Below are 16,888 nucleotides of genomic sequence, written 5' to 3'. Positions count from 1 at the left end.
ATGTGATAGTACTACTATTCTATCTAAAATTTCAACATACAATAAAGAGAATGTCAGAGTTTGCACAAGTATTCGACTCCGCCCAATCCTTTGAACATATCGAAAAGCCCACCGATAAGCGCCAGGTTCTGAAGGAAGCTCTGCGTAAAGGCAAAGGGCATCTTTTACCGAAAAAATGGACAGAAGGCTTTGTTGATAATGCTCCTGTTGGAGCCATCGAGAAGGTACATACCGAGTGCGTACAACGTGAGCTTCAAGAAAAAGGTATTATGTACCCACGTAGTCTCGCTGTACGCGAACCTTGTTGGGAATTTCGTGGACATTGACAGCGTCGAGGACCTCCGAAGAGATATCGAAGAAGATGTGATAATTAGAGATGCCATGGTAGACCTGGGGATTCTCGTGTACTGCACAATTGGCAGGTGTTTGGCGCCTATCTTGGTGGTGGGCCATACAGCGAGACATATGTCCAAAAAAGATGATGGAGCGGAGACTAAGGATAACAAAGATGAGCAGCGCGTGTAGTGTTATTATCAATCAGCAACGCGCGGAAAAAAATGTCGAAGTAAACAAAAAGCACCCGGGAAGAGTTGCTCAGGGGCACAAGTTAGCGGCACTGATGAAGATGAGGAAGCTTGGAATAGCTCCACCAAAGGAAGAAACCATGACCTTTAGAGAGTTCTTGAGATACTTCGACAGAGATCTAAACACCCCCGAAGCTATACTCAAAGGGATAAAAGAGACTATGGAGATCCTTGAAGATCAGAGCTTATCTATCCATCTTATAGTAAAAAGGAAGTAATTTCTTATAAGTCCTATGGCTTATAAGAAATGAGTGAAGAGTCTAACCAAATCATATCCAAGAAGAACAAAGGTCGTGTTGCCGCTGGCAAGAGATTTGCGGATTGGAATCGCAGGAACAAGGAAAACTTACAGAAGAACGTAGACAAAAGTTCTTCATCAGGTGATCAGGAACCTGCATCAGGTCCGCACAAGTCGATGGACAATGTCTATTCTACGGAGTAGGGGCGCTTGCCGTGCTCGCGATAGGGGTTGGGGTGCGGTATACGTTTGGAGGTAAAAATGGTGGAGAACCTCACAAGCCCGCGGTTTGTCCTGAGCCTCAACAGGGCAAGCCTCAAATTGACATTTTTAAAATGCACTAAATAAATGACGAGTAAAGTAACACCTCACATGACAAGCAACATAACTCCGAAAGAGAAGGAAATTTTAGATATGCTCTACTGTCGTAGATCTAACTTTCACCTTTGCTTATGCTCTGGCAGGTAAGAAATTCAAGGCATTGCACGCCCGTCTGCCAAAATGGACATGAACGACGTGATGAAGATGGTTGCATACTTTGCCGCGGGCAGAGCTAGTCGCGAAATGGCGGAAAAAAAGGGGTGGATTCTCGCAAGTATAGTCCCGAAACAATAAATGATTGATATAGCGAGAATTTGTAAAGAAATTAGAGGGTCTCAACAGGACGAGTTTTACCTACGCCTCTATGCCTTGTTTTGTAAAGACCTTGTACACCCATCAAGATACCCTTTTTTAACCTCGCACCCTGCCCTGTCTCTCAGGAAAAGGCGCGACTCGTTGAGAGATATCGCAAAGTATTACGATACCTAGAGGGTAAGATAGTGTTTGATCCTCTACCCCTCGTATACAAGACCACGTACTGCCCCGCCTGTCAGGGGTTTTTAGTCAACAAACACGGCGGTGCGTGAATTTGTACCAATTGCCTTTCCACGATCCCAAAAATACATAAAAAACAGGACGTTTAATAAAATGATAGACGTTGTGAAGGAACGTGTCCTGGACCTGCTGGAAAATGAGTACAAACGTCACTATTACAAAATAGTCATATTATGCCTTACTATACAGTGGAACAGCACCTACCTTGAGAGAGCCTCACTTTGGAAGGATGACTATGTGTTCCTGATAAACCCCAAGAATGAACTCTTTGAATGGATTCAACAATTGTCCTCGTTGCTGGCAGGTGAAGAGACGTTGTTCATTGTTGACGATATGATACCTGTCTTCTTATAGTCTTTGCAACGAGATCTCATCCTTTGATGAGGGCAGATGCTTCCACCTCCACAGTCTTTGCATTGAGACCTCACCTCTTTGATGGGGACATATGCTTTCACCCCCACAGTCTTTGCACGTTGATCTCCTTTTTGATGTTCGAAAATACCTCCACCTCCACATTCCTTGCACCGAGATCTTATATTTTGATGTTCGCAAATGCTTCCACCCCCGCAGTCTTTGCATTGAAACCTCAACCTTTGATGAAGGCAAATTTGATTTCCCCCATAGTCTTTGCAACAGGCCCTCTGTTTTTGATGGTGGCAATTCTGACTTCCTCCACAGTCTTTGTAATAGGCCCTCCGCCTTTTATAAGGACACATGCTGCGATCTTTTGACGCTTGATTAATATCGAGGCATTTGATGCACGTTTTTGTCAGTTTCCCCCTCCACCTCTTGAAATTTTCTAGAGTTAAAACTTGTTTACATTTTGAGCAGCTGTTGGTTCCCTCCATATTGATTTGTATTTGCCATAAGGGCAAACATAAATTGCGGTCTACTAGTACTCCACAGAGTGAAACCTACCATCTAAGATATTCAGCTGGGTATCTTGAAGCAAGTACACGTAGCACCGTATATCTCTAGTTCCGTCGGCTTTCTCGGTCATGTGTAACGTAATGCCGTCACTCAACCGTTGTAGGGGTCTTCCAGACCCGTGCAGGGTATAATCAGGAGAGGCTCTGAAATCGATAAACAACGCGTACCTCTCGTTAAAAAACTGGCCAATCGTGACGTTAGAGTCATGGCTGCCGAAGAGGTTCACAATTTGTTCCAGATGGTCTTTCGGAAGCATCGCGTGTGAGTGCAGATCGTTGGGCTCATCCTCAACAGTGATGCTTATTTTTTTAATCTTGGGGTTGTAGAACACCTCGTTGACACCGGAGTGGGCCTTTACTTTTGAAGGGTCCACGAAGAGTAGCAGGATACCCTTTAGACCCTTTTCAGGGGTATCGATTTGAAGATTATAGCTTTTCTTCATGGTAACCACTTTGCTACGGAGTATACGTTCATAGGGTAAAGCGAGACGACTATACCGTGACATCATGGCACTTGCGAGACCCTCGTGAGTGATCTTGTCAAACTCCAGCTATTGGTTATCTTGTACGCGGCATCCGCTGCCTTGGCTGCCGTGCTTCCAGAGGCTGCTGTACCTCTATTCGTGATGGCGTCGCTATGTGAGGCAAAATGCATTACAAACTGCAATCTATCATACAGGCCGTGCGGATAAAAAGGGAGATCATTTGTAAGTTCGAACATCTTCCCTAAGGGTATACAAAAGGTATTATCATAAGCCGCGACGATTGTCTTCTCTTCTTCCGTCCCGACATGGTCCGTGGCTTTTACTTGGAGAGCGCGGATGGTACCTTCATTTGGGTTGATACCCTCTAAAATTAGGTTATTGTCCCGATTAAATTTGGGTAACCACAAGTCCCGGTAGACTGCAAGCGTGTTGAAATCATTGATATTTTGCACCTCGTTACCGTTCAGAAAATACGTAGGTCTCGCACCAGGCTTTTGCCGATATTCGAGACGATCGTGCGTTTTGTATTGGTAGCCGTCACTTCCAAGTCAAACAGTAGCTTGATACTCCCTGGAAAAATAACCTCATCCTATCGCATGTTGGGAATATGAGCATAGAGGTCCTCATTTTGATTAATCGTAGAGGGCGTGTTACTTATCTGGACGCGTTGCTTTCTCCCTTTGATAACAAAAAGCTGTTTCATTTCTGCGTAGGGATCCAATTTAGTTTCGAATGCACTCATTTATATATATGGGGATTTGTTTCTAAATAAATGTCGAGGAACCCAGGATATGAACCAGATATTGAGGAGGAGGAGGGCCGTCCAGATGATAGACCCGAAGATACCCCATCAACACCAAGGCCTTCAACGTCAAGAGAACAACAGGGTGTTCCAGGGGCTGGCCTTTCGGAGCAGAGGCAAGAAATACTAAAATCAAAGGTCGATAGCCTTTACGAACATCTTAGGGAGGAACTGGGGCTGCCCAATGCGGAACATTACGATTATTTTAGGGTGGAAAGGAATCAACTCATTGTCAAAGAAATAGTCAGAGGGAATAAAACTTTAAAGGAAATAGTGATTACAAATCTTGATGGTCAATTAAAAACTGTTAGTGAGATAAAAAGGTTGTTAGGTAGCAATTGTCTGCAAGCCCTAGGTTTTGAAGACTTTAAAACACCCAACAGAAGCAGGGCAGCGGCCCAGGCACTCGGGCAAGAGGTTTTAATATTATTTTGGCAGTGTTGTTGAAAATAAAGGCATAAAGTCATCAAATATACAACCTTTAAGTAATGAAAACAGACCCAAAGATCAAATAAATTCGTTAATATATAAATATAAATCTCATCCTAGTGTAGAAAAAATAAGAAAAAGCGCAAAAAGCAGCACAAAATTTTCTTTTAAACAAACTGCATTTGAAGATGTTGAAAAATACATTCGAAAACTTGATCCAAAAAAGGCGCAGCAGAAAGATGATATTCCTACTAACATCATCAAAGAAAACAGTGATACTTTTAGCCAATTCATTACTGAAAATTTTACTCAATCGTTAAAAAGTTCTGAATTTCCAACATCTTTGAAAAACCCAGATATTACTCCTACACACAAGAAAGGACTGCGCACTGAAAAGGCGAACTATAGACCTGTAAGCGTCCTATCGAACATCTCAAAAATCTATGAAAGATGCATGTATGACCAAATATACACCTTCTTCGAGCCATTATTTTCGAAACTTAAATTTGGTTTTCGCAAGGGGCACAGTTCACAACAATGCCTCATAAGTATGATTGAAAAATGGAAAAACAGTCTTGACAAAGGTGGCACATTTGGAACGCTTTTAACTGATTTGTCTAAGGCATTTGACTGCATACCACACGAGCTCTAACTAGCAAAACTTCATGCATATGGCTTTGATATGAACTCTTTGCTGTTTATAAAATCGTACCTAATTGACAGGAAACAGCGAGTACGTATAAATAACAATTATAGTACATGGACAAAAATAAAATACGGCGTACTGCAAGGATCAATTTTGGGTCCTTTGCTTTTCAATATATTTTTATGCGACCTTTTCCTTTTTGTCCCATATATGGACATTGTCAACTATGCTGATGATACAACCCCATTTTCAATAGGAAAGAATATCAATGAAGTTATTGAAAAGATTGAATATGCAGCAATTATAATATTTACTTGGTTTGGAAATAACGGTATGAAAGCCAACCCAGAAAAATCACATTTTTTTATTAACAAAACTGATGTACGATTAAAAGTTTGTGATGAACTTCTAAACAATTTTCAAACTGAGAAACTGCTTGGTATAACCATAGACCACAAACTTTCTTTCGAGGAACATGTTAATCAGCTCTGTAACAAGGCAGACCAGAAAGTTAGTGCGCTTGCAAGGTTATCTTCCTTAATGACATTAGACCAGCGAAAGCTGATTATTAATGCTTTTGTCACTAGTCATTTTTTGTACTGTCCATTAGTATGGATGTTTCACAGTCGTAAATTAAACAATAGGATAAACCATATACATGAAAGAGCACTAAGAATTATCTATCAAGACTATCAATCCTCATTTGAAGAGCTTTTATCAAAAAATGGGAGCGTTACAATTCACCAAACGAACTTACGCATCCTTGTTACTGAGCTGTATAAAGCTAAAACAAAAACAGGTCCAGAAATGTTGAATGAACTTTTTATTTTTCCTGAACCAGTGTATAATTTGAGGAAGGACAAACTCAAGAGTAACAAAATATTTTCAGTGAGATATGGGATCGAAACACTGTCTAATGTTGGGTTAAAGCTTTGGAACTCTTTGCCTAACGAGTATCGGAACGCTGGTACTTTAATTGAGTTTAGAAACAAAATAAGAAACTGGATTCCAAACCATTGTCCTTGCAGAATATGCAAAACTTTTATACCTGAATTAGGTTTTCTTTAGTTTCCCCGTTGTCTTCCTTTGTCAGTTGTGGAGCGGGAACTCAGTTAAACATGTCTTGCGGTGCGACGGTTTAAGTGGGGTGGTATCATATGAGGATATTCTAGCCTAATTATCTGGTTGCATATTATTTTCTCTCGGCCCCCTGCCTGGAAAGTTTGACTGAGTTCCTGGAACCACCACTACATAGCCTTGACATATTATTGACATATTACTTATAATATTTAAAATATTTAAAAAAATGGTATATACGGTATTCTTTATAGATTTTTTATATTTAGTTATTTATTGTTTATAATGTTTTTAAAGTTGACTTTAATTAGCCTCAGAGCTACATTTTCTTGTAAATTTGTCAACTATAAATAAATTAATAATAAAAAAAATAATAATAGGAAGCAGTTACAGGAGGAAGCGCTGGAGGTGCTGCAGGAGGAAGCGTCGCAGGAAAAGGGTTTGTAGAGAAGCAGCTGGAACGATTGGGAAAATTCCTGAAATACTTGGCAGCCAAGGCAGGTGCTGCATTACGCGGGATTATTGGTACATTTGTCTCGTTCTTTTTCACAGTAGTGGCAACAATTGTCGAATATGCAACCAAACACCTGTACATAGCAATCGCAGCCGCCGTTGCTTTTGTTGTGACCTATAGAAAAAAATAGGTTTAATATGTCGATGAAACACATTAGACCTTACCTTAGCAATATGTACGCAATGATGAGCCCTACTCCTGCCATGATCAGCACTTTTTTGGTATCCTCATGTTGTTCCCCCTGTAGGGGTTGTTCAGGAGTATGCTTAGGAGGTGTAGTATGCTTAGGAGTATGCTTAGGGTGTGTAGTATATATAGGTGTTTTGATAGTATGCTTAGGAGGTGTAGTATATATAGGTGTTTTGATAGTATGCTTGGGGGTGCGGCTGCTGCATGCTTCACAATAGGCTTGTTTTTCACGTCAACCTGGACCCCAACGTTTACGTTGGCAGGTGAGATCAAGATTTTGTTGTTATACCCCTCAATTTTACCAATACGCAGGTTCATATCAGAAGGTAGCATGTACACGCTGGGCATGACGGCAAAATTTAATGGAGTTGTGGCATACTGCAGCACTTTTTGAAATTGTGTTATGTCCTGCCCTACATTCTCCTCCCGCCGTACCACACTTTGAAATTTTTGCATCAGAATTTGCCTGGCTGTGTAGTTGTCAGACACAAAACCGAGTAGGTATGCCTTGGCCCCCGCCTGCGATCCAAGCAACAAGACAACGTAAACGTGGATACTTTCACTCAATTTTGCCAGACCTTCCGACGTGAGACCCTGGCTTGTCGGCATGATAAACTTTGCATAGTCCCCATCAACCTGGGGCCACCATGAACCGTTGGTGAGTGATGACATGACAGCCTTGAATTTGTAGAGGCTATTGGGATCTGCACCATACTCGCGACACTTGTGCGTATTCAGAGGTTGAGTAAAGATTTTTATACCGATGAAACCCGTCCTCATGCGGCATGGGTACCTTCATTCTTGCCAATATACGACGCATGTGGTAATAGACGTGAAATTTGAAGATCGATTTGACAAGGGGTACGGAGCCTGTCATGTGCTTGGCGGAGATACCTAATGCCGTGGTTGCGCAATGGGTGGCGAAGTTAACCTGGATATTCCAGTAATCCAACGCCTGTCCCGTCCAACCCACTCTTGCGGGATCATTGAGGTAGGTTGTTGGGATTTTAATGGCATACTTGGTAAACTCGGGGAATACCACAGGAATATGTGATTCTGTGGACACGTACAGATCCTGATGCTCCAGGTTCTTTATACCAAGGGGCCATTCTCCCCTGTTGGATTTGTACTTTGCCTTGGGGTTGTACGAATACATGTTTATCGTTTTGTTATAACAAAACGATGAAGCAACTCTACATTACCGACATTGAAAAGCCCACGATATTTGAGGATTACCTAGGACAGGATACTAGGATTGCCTTGAAATCCATTAGTATTCGACCAGCGACAACGAGTTTACCATCCGTAAGATAGGGCCTGCTCAGAGGGTTGCTAGAATTGAGATCATGGACGGTCTGTACAAGATCGAGGATCTGGCGACTATCGTCAAAAGTCAGGCAGAGGAAAAAATCAAGCTGTTTGTCCTGAAAAATGGACTCTGCAGGCTCCGTGTCAGTGACGGGTACACAGTGGTGATTCACCGACAACTGCAAGAGCTCTTGGGCCTACCCTACGATTCCAGTAAAAAATACTATACGAAGGGTGACTACAATGCAGTCTACAAGACTGACGTTTACATTCGGCTAAAACTCGTTTGCCCTCAGTTGGACGAAGACGACTGCCTACTTGATGGTATAAAGTCCAAAATTCTCGCCTTGCTCCCCACCAAAGAGTTAAATGCCTGGGGAGATATGCTGACCTGGAGTTTTGATACTCCAATTTACCTCCCCTCGAAAGGCTCCACGGATCGCCTCGAGTTTATGCTGACAGACGAACACCATCATGACAAAAATGTTTCGTTTACGGGAATTACGAAGCATTTACTCATAGAATAAATGAATGATGTGACCAAGTTATATCCGAGTTTACCAAGTGCGCATGAGGACGATACTATCCACGACAGCCAGAAATATAGACTTGACAAGATCGGAGAGATTGAAAAATATCTGCGAAGTGAGATTAAAGAGCGGGACGGACTTTCAAAAAAGTTATTGTGATCATGGATTACTGAGTGTGAGTATTATCACCTCGGGTGTCGGAATTGGAGCATTAGCCACTAGTCTGGGTGCTCCGCGTTGTATAGCGATGGGGGGTATTACAATAGCCATTGGGAATAGGGCAAGCTGGTCTGCGGAACGCCTCAAAAAGGATTGGTGTAAAATCCAAGAAACATGAGAGTATCAGACTACTCGCTGTGTCGAAATTGAATTCCATCGTTGATCTGGTTTCAAAAGCGGTGGAAAACGGGGTGATCAGTGACTGCAAGATTAGTCTCATTATGCAAGAAAAGCAACGGTATAGGCTATTAAAGGAACAGATACGTCAACGGTTTAAACGACTTGTTGACGCCACCAACGAACGCGAACGTGCTCAGCTTGTAGTGAAAGGTAGGGAGGAAGGTAGAAATGACGTCGTAAAAAAACTTCAATCTGTGCAGTATGCCAGCGCTACCTAGAGTCTCCACCTGTTTACAAGCCTTAGTATGTTTTGTAACCCATGTGGGGTTATAAAACATTTACTCATCACTCAGCAACCACTCGACTTTAAAGTCTTTATACCTACATTCCACAATATGTACCTGTGGGTAGTAGTCTTTACCCTGCACATACATCGATGATATAGCCAGGATGGCACTGGCTTGGCAGTGTTTATCGTAGGGTACTTGCATACCGTGGAATTTAGTTGTGATGGCGTCCTTGTAGTGTTTGAGTTTGGCATTGATGTAACGCTCCTTTTTTCACGGGCTCCGTCCTCAAGTTTTGAGATATCAACTCCTCGACTTTGTTCCAAATTTGACGATACTTTTCAACCCAGTCGGGGTACTCTTCGAAATCAAGACTCATCGTTGGTACTGCACTGTGGGGACTCCATGTGGGGACCAGTCCTTCCACTCTCAATGGATTACGACGTCTTAAGTCGTTTCCCCTGGCGCCATGGATTTAGAACACCGTCAACTACATGCACATGCGTCTAAAGACTGTAATATGGCCTTTTGCCCCCTAATAAAGGCGATACACGTAAATCACGTGGTTCCACGTGCTTGCTCACGTCACCATTCGTCTAGTCCTTCAACTCTCAATCGACTACCACGTCGTAAGTTGTTTTCTTTTACGCCATGGCTTTAGAACGCCGTTAAGTACATGCACAGGCCTGTAAATGCTGTAATATGACCTTTTCCCGCCTAATAAAGGCTTTACATGTAAATCACATTCTTCGTCGAGCTTGCGCAGGTTACCATTGGTCTAGTCCTTTCACTCTCAATGGACTTCGACGACCTAAGTTGCTTTCATTGGCAGCATGGCTTTAGAACGTCGTCAACTACAAGCACAGGCCTCTAAGAGCTGTAATATGACTTTTTGCTGGCTATTGGGACCTTACACGCAAATCAAGTGGTTCCACATGCTTGCGCAGGTTTATACTTGTCTAGTCCCTCCACTCTCAATGGACTACGACGTCCTAAGCCGTTTTCTCTGGAATCATGGCTTCAGAACGCCATCAAATAGGTCCACAGGCGTCTAAAGGCTGTAATATTGCTTTTTGCTGCGTAATGAGGACCTTACACGCAAATCTCGTGGTTCCACGCGTCCAAGCTGGTTACCACTGGTCTAGTTCTTCTACTCTTATTAGACTAGGACGTCCTAAGCTGTTTTCCCTAATGCTATGGCTTTAGAGCGCCGTCAGTTACATATACAGGCGTCTAAAGCCTGTAATATCGCCTTTTGCCGTTTAGTATACGCAAAACGCGTAAATCACGTGGTTTCACGTGCTTCCGCAATATACCATTGGTGTATTCCTTCCACTCTCAATCGACTATGACGTCGTAAGTTGTTTTCTTTTGCGCCATGGCTTTAGAACGCCGTTAACTACATGCACATGCGTCCGAAGGCTGTAATATGGCCTTGGACAGTCTAATAATGGCCTTACACGTAAATCACGTGGTTCCACATGCTTGCGCAGGTTATCATTAGCCTAGTCCTTCCACTCTCAATGGATTACGACAATCTAAGTCCTCTTCCCTTGCAGCATGGCTATGAAAAGCCGTTAACTACATCCACAGACCTCCGAAGGCTGTAATATGGCCTTTTTCCTTCTGATAAAGGCCTTACACGTAAATCACGAGGTTCCACGTGCTTGCTCAGGTTATCATTGGTCTAGTCCTTCCACTCTCAATCGACTGCGACAACCTAAGTTCTTTTCACTGGCGTCATGGCTTTAGAACGTGGTCAACTACATCCACAGCCTTCTAAATGCAATAATATGGCTTTTTGCTGTCTAATGGCAACCTTACACGCAAATCACGTAGTTCCACGTGCTTGCGCAGATTACCATTGGTCTAGTCCTTTCACTCTCAATGAAATGCGACATGCTAAGTTGTTTTCTTTGGCGCCATGGCTTTAGAACGCCGTTAACTACATGCACAGGCCTCTAAAGTCTGTAATATGGCCTTTTGTGGTCTAATGAGGACCTCACACGCAAATCACCTGGTTCCACGCGTCCAAACCTGTTACCATTGGTTTACTCCTTCCTCTCTCAATGGACTACGACGTTTTAACTCGTTCTCCAGGTCGCAATTGCTTTGGAACGCCGTTAACTACACGCAGTGGCGTGTAAAGGCTGTACTGTTGTTTTTGCTGTCTAATTACGCCTTACACGTAAATCACGTGGTTCCACATGCCTGTGCAGGTTATTATTGGTCTAGTCCTTCCACTTTCAATGGATTTCGATAACCTAAGTCGTTTCCCTGACGGCATGGTTTTAAAACACCGTCAACAACATGCACATGCGTCTAAAGGCTGTAATATGGCCTTTTGCTGTTTAATAATGGTCTTACACGTAAATCACATGGTTCCACGTGCTTGCGTAAGTTACCATTGGTCAAGTCTTTCCACTCTCAATGGACTACCACGTCCTAAGTCATTTTCCCTGGCGCCATGGCTTTAGAACACCGTCAACTACATGCACAGGCCTCTTAAGGCTGTAATATGGCCTTTTGCTGCCTAATAAAGGCCGTACACGTATATCACGTAGTTCCCCGTGTTTGCGGATGTTACCATTGGTCTAGTCCTCCCACTCTCAATGGACTACTAAGACCTAAGTCGTTTTCCCTGGCAGCATGGCTTTAGAACACCGTGAACTACATGCACATGCGTGTAAAGGCTGTATGATGGCCTTTTGCCGTCAAAAAAGGCCTTACACGTACATTTCTCATTTAATTTATGTAACAAATATACGTCCATCAAAAAACAAACAATAACGAAGTGCGAAATGACCAAAGACTTGAAGGTATCCATCAACTACAGTATAATGTGACATTTAAAATCTAAATCTACTAATATTACTTGCTTTCACCCTCTGGCAATGCAAAAATTATTCGGAGTTTACCAAAGCATTTTAAACTACATCTCACCTATAGAATTTATATCACTCAAAATGTCACATACAAAAAAAGCTGATCGGTGCTAAAAACAAATCTTTGTCAATGTGTATGTTAAATCAGTTAGTTTATTACAAACCCTGGCAAAGGTTGACACAAAATGTGAAAAATAAACATTAAATTGTGCCTCTGGGAGAAATTTTTATTTAGGTTCAAAAAAATGTATTGGATAAATTATAATGCTACAAAACGGTTTTTTATATATTGCATACGGTCCTTCTGCAGTAAACTTTAAAATTTCCACAAAAAACAGATTTTAAACCCAAAATTAATAAAAATCAGTCCTTTTATAGTATTCTGTCACGAATGTTCACATAAAATATATATAAAAAATAACAGCTTGTATACTGTGAAACCAATTTGCAATTATTTTTTTTGGCTAATCAGTCAAATTTGAAATGCAAAAAAAGGTTTTAGTTATAATGAGTCATGTTAAAACTACAACAATCAAACTAACAGTTCATTTTATGTCAATTTTTGCACCAAATTGGCAACACAAAATACAAATTCTAAGTAATACTAAATTCTCTTATTTTAGTCCATTGCATACCCACGGTCTTCCACAAAAGTTTAATCAAAATATGAAAGATGAGAGGTTAACGACAAAATCAAAGTTTGCAAAATTGAATTATTTTTGTAGATATATATATCTATTCATATGCCCTCCAAAACAATATTCTATTTTAAAATGCAGAAAAAAACAGTTATTCCGACAGCAACAGCAACAAAAATCAGTTATTCCGATGATATTGCATACACTCTTTCCCCACAAAAGCTTCACAAAGTGTAAAAAAAGAATGGTTGTAGAAACTACTTCTAATTCAACAAATATTTTTTGAATTTTTGCATGTTGTCCTTACCCATTAAATCTTACCCAAAATTTTAAAAAACTGCAATTTTGAACGCATCAAAATTAAATAGAGAAGGATCAGTCATTTCGTTATGTTGTACAGAGTTCTCGCCGGTAAGAATTTATACAAAATATAGAAAACACAGCTTGCAATGTCTAATCTAATTCTTCTTCTGTGTATGGTCCTTCCTCACAAAATAACATAAATATGTCAAAGTTTCAGTTATAACCTCTAAAACAACAAAAATCAGTTCTATCAGTGTCGCGTAGAATGTTTACGGGGAGCGGCATTTTGTTTTTCGTTTTTTCTGCGTATAATTATACCCTAACCCCCTGACTGTATAAATGCGCTATTTTGATTTGTTAAAAAAACAATGAAATATAATTATGTGTGACGTTCTCGTTATATAATAATTAAGCCCGCATGGTCTTTAATAAAGTTTCTAGCGCTTTCTCTTCTTCACAAAAATCTTCACAAAAAAGTTCGCGCCGCGGAAGAAATCTTTTATGCGCAAGTTAGTCTCCAGTCCGTTTGTTTGTTTTAATTGTACAAGGGTGGAAGGCTATGTTTTAAGTTTATCTAGTTGGGCATCATTGCGACATTCCTAATTAAGTTACCAGGGGGTAACACTCTAATTTTTTTGAGAAAACAGCAATGAACCCTCTCCTTTCTTATTATCTTCTGTGAAAACATAATTTTGTTAATGTACAATTCGTAAGTATTCGTAGTATGAATCATAATAGAAGTGTAAAAAAAGATTTTTCGATGCCTATATCTCCCACGAGAATGCAATCTGGTTAATCTCTCGCACGAAACTAAAATATAAACATTCGAATTTCAACTTAGTAAAAAGAAGAAAGGTCTTGCCATAACGACGCGAAAATACAACGTTTTTATCTTGGAAATTCTCTATTTACGTTGATTATTTAAAAAAGAAGTGCATTTGCCAGGGGTAAGGTTTTTCTATTTTTCTAATTTTTGTTGTTTTCACTTCGCAAGGGATAGTATTTTAATATTCAATGACTGTCAAACGCATTTTTGGTTGTTAAATATTTTTGTGGGAGGTCAATTTGTCAAAAATAGGGTATTTTAGCCCGTTTTAACCATGTTTTGATGGCGCATTTGCCAGGGCAATTCTTTTTCAGTTTTCAATATGTTTAGGTTTTCTACAGAGCTTGGTTTTCGTCCTCTTTTTTTCTGCTCTTTTTCAGTATCTGGCCGGTGTCTGCAATTTGAGTCTATGGAATAAGCAGTTGTTGATTCTATTGAATAAGTGCCGATTTGATCTAGCTTGGTCTCATACGTAGTGCGCTATCCTTTTGTTTCCTGTTGGAGACTGATATTTTTTCTTCAAATGATGGACCAGCTCCTGTTGAAGAAGTTCCCTGTTGGTAAATCCCCAGGGAAAGGGGATTTACAGACCTATTTACATTTAGCTTACACTTTTGTGTTTATGAAAAAGCTGTCCCTTAGTTATCTTACAGGAATTATTCTTTTTCCACATGGACACAAAGATACACGAAGCCTGTGACCTTAAGACAATAAACAAAAAACTAACAAAATTCCAACTAATGCATGCAGCTTAGCAATACTCTATACCAAACTTAACATACACCTCCAAACATTTTTTGACCGCCAAGATTTACATAAATTGCCTCAGTTATCTCGTTTAGCATTGGCTTTAATAAACAAACAATCCATTTGATTGAGGTCAAGTTAAAACCTTTTGTTTTGATAAGAAAGAGATTTTTTAAATCACAGGTTTTGTAAGAACATCTGGTGGTTTACCACTTTTAAGAATAGTTCTTGACACAAAAGTGCCTTAAATCCAGAAGCAGTAAAAACTAAAATATATGAAGTATTACTTACTTTAAAGCAATGTATTTATTGTCTTTTGCAGAGGCAGGATGAAGGTTTGGTTTAAGACAACAACATGGCACACGTGGCAACAATACTTCCCTCCAGCATTTCCAATCCTTTTAATATCTGAAAGGGTTTCCAAATTCAAAACTTCTTCATTTAACTTAGCTAGCATACAATTGCTTTGATTTATTCTAGCCACTTGAGGTGCTTCCTGCAATTGAACCTGACCCAGCTAAACCATGTTGAAAAAGAAGCATCCACTTGTCGTCCATGTAACCAACCATACCCGTGGTCGTTTTGGGCGTTTAAACTTAAAAACCCACGGACGTTTTAGGCGTTTTTTCTTCCCATTTCAAAATTTCATTCATTGGAACTTGAAACTTCGCGGACGTTTTAGGCGTTTTTTCTTCCATCTGTGATTTTTATTCATTCGGAACTTTAAAACCCGCGGACGTTTTAGTCGAATCGACATTTTTGCATAAGATCGCCCCGGGTTTGCTTTTGAGTAAAATATCAATGATAAAAAATTGATAAAACGCCGCATCGTCATGATGTCGAAATGAGCCGGATGCCAAAAACAAATTTAAGGATAGCTAGTTAAGTTTTTAGTATATTTTTAGACACATGCAGTCTTTCTAATTCATTTTTGTCTTGCGGGCGACTTATTGCTGACGTGAACTATAAACCTAAGTTGAGGCTTTATCACGCCGGCATTATAGTGGCATGGTGTAGCTATATATTATACTAGTATTGAGTCATCAACGTAACCATGTGTCAGTCAGACACAGATCAGATATATACGTTTTGACGTATATGATAACTGGCTCCTTTTGTATGTCATTGTCGTAACGTGCATATACACCTAAATAAAATCGTATTGTCTAAAAAATTTTACAATTGTTAGGTCAAAATTTATAATTGTCTTTAAAAAAAATCTTATCTCCCTGCTTTAAATGCCTAAATTCGGAAAGTATAGCTATTACAGAATCATTTTTTATGCTAATCACATCAGACCAGCCTAAAAGCATCTCCTAACAAGTTTTAACTCAATATCTTTCTTTCTCATCCTTCTTTTTTATCATTATTATTATTATTATTTACCCAGGATAGCCTCATCAGTTCCCATTGGTACTGCTATCAACGAGGGTCCTGCGAAGGGGGTCCTAGCGCATTTAAAGCTCCCATTTGAGCTACGAAAGTCGTGCAAGCACAGCAATCGCTCAACTAGACAACCGCCTAAGATATCAATCCTATTCTCATGCTGAGCGCTAAGCAGAAAGGATAGATTCACACTTTTATAGTCTCTGGCATGACTCGGCCGGGGTTTGAACCCAAGACCTCCCGCACTGAAAGCGAACGCTCTACCACAAGGCTATCAGTCGGTATATCATATTGCAGTTTCGGTTTTCACGAAACGGGTCCCTGGAAACTCATTTACAACTAAATGGCCACTATGGTCAAACCAAATTGACTTTTTTCAATAAATTTATGTTTGTTGCTTTACTAAGAGATTAAAGTCATAAAACATAGGATGTTGCATTTCATGCAGTCAGAGAGAATTGTTATTTAATCTGTAAAATCGATTGTTATTTAATACTGTTATTTACTACACCCTGTGCACAAAAGCCATTTGTGTTTTTCTGTTATTATTCAATTTTTTACGCATAAATTAATTTATCTTCATAATTAACGGAAACTTGAGAAACTAATCAGATCCCAAAACTGACCAGTGTGGCCCAGGGTCATTTCTTCTCGCCGTCCGATATCGTCAAAAAGAGAAAAATGGGCCTGGAGACGAGGTTGGGATATTGACGTTAAAGTAGTGTTATTTACGTCGCGCCGTAAGATCAGAAAAATTAACATATTAGACATGCATTTTTCGGCAACATCAAAGGAAAATAAACACACCCAGAAGAAATAAGAGAGGAAAGCATCAATGCAGTTCAACACCCAGACCTGAGTATCGAAGTT

The 16,888-nt window shown here is 40.3% G+C and overlaps 1 protein-coding gene across 1 annotated transcript; it reads right to left on the bottom strand.

The window, feature by feature from the left end:
- Positions 1 to 1,976: 1,976 nt before the first annotated feature.
- LOC130648277 (uncharacterized) lies at positions 1,977 to 2,546 on the bottom strand. Its single transcript, XM_057454318.1, has one exon. The coding sequence runs from the start codon at positions 2,544 to 2,546 to the stop codon at positions 1,977 to 1,979; it is 570 nt and encodes a 189-aa protein (XP_057310301.1).
- Between the last annotated feature and the right edge of the window lie 14,342 nt (positions 2,547 to 16,888).

Source organism: Hydractinia symbiolongicarpus, chromosome 6 (genome assembly GCF_029227915.1).
Source record: "Hydractinia symbiolongicarpus strain clone_291-10 chromosome 6, HSymV2.1, whole genome shotgun sequence".
Classification (NCBI taxonomy): domain Eukaryota; kingdom Metazoa; phylum Cnidaria; class Hydrozoa; order Anthoathecata; family Hydractiniidae; genus Hydractinia; species Hydractinia symbiolongicarpus.
This window is presented reverse-complemented; position numbering and strand designations above follow the sequence as displayed.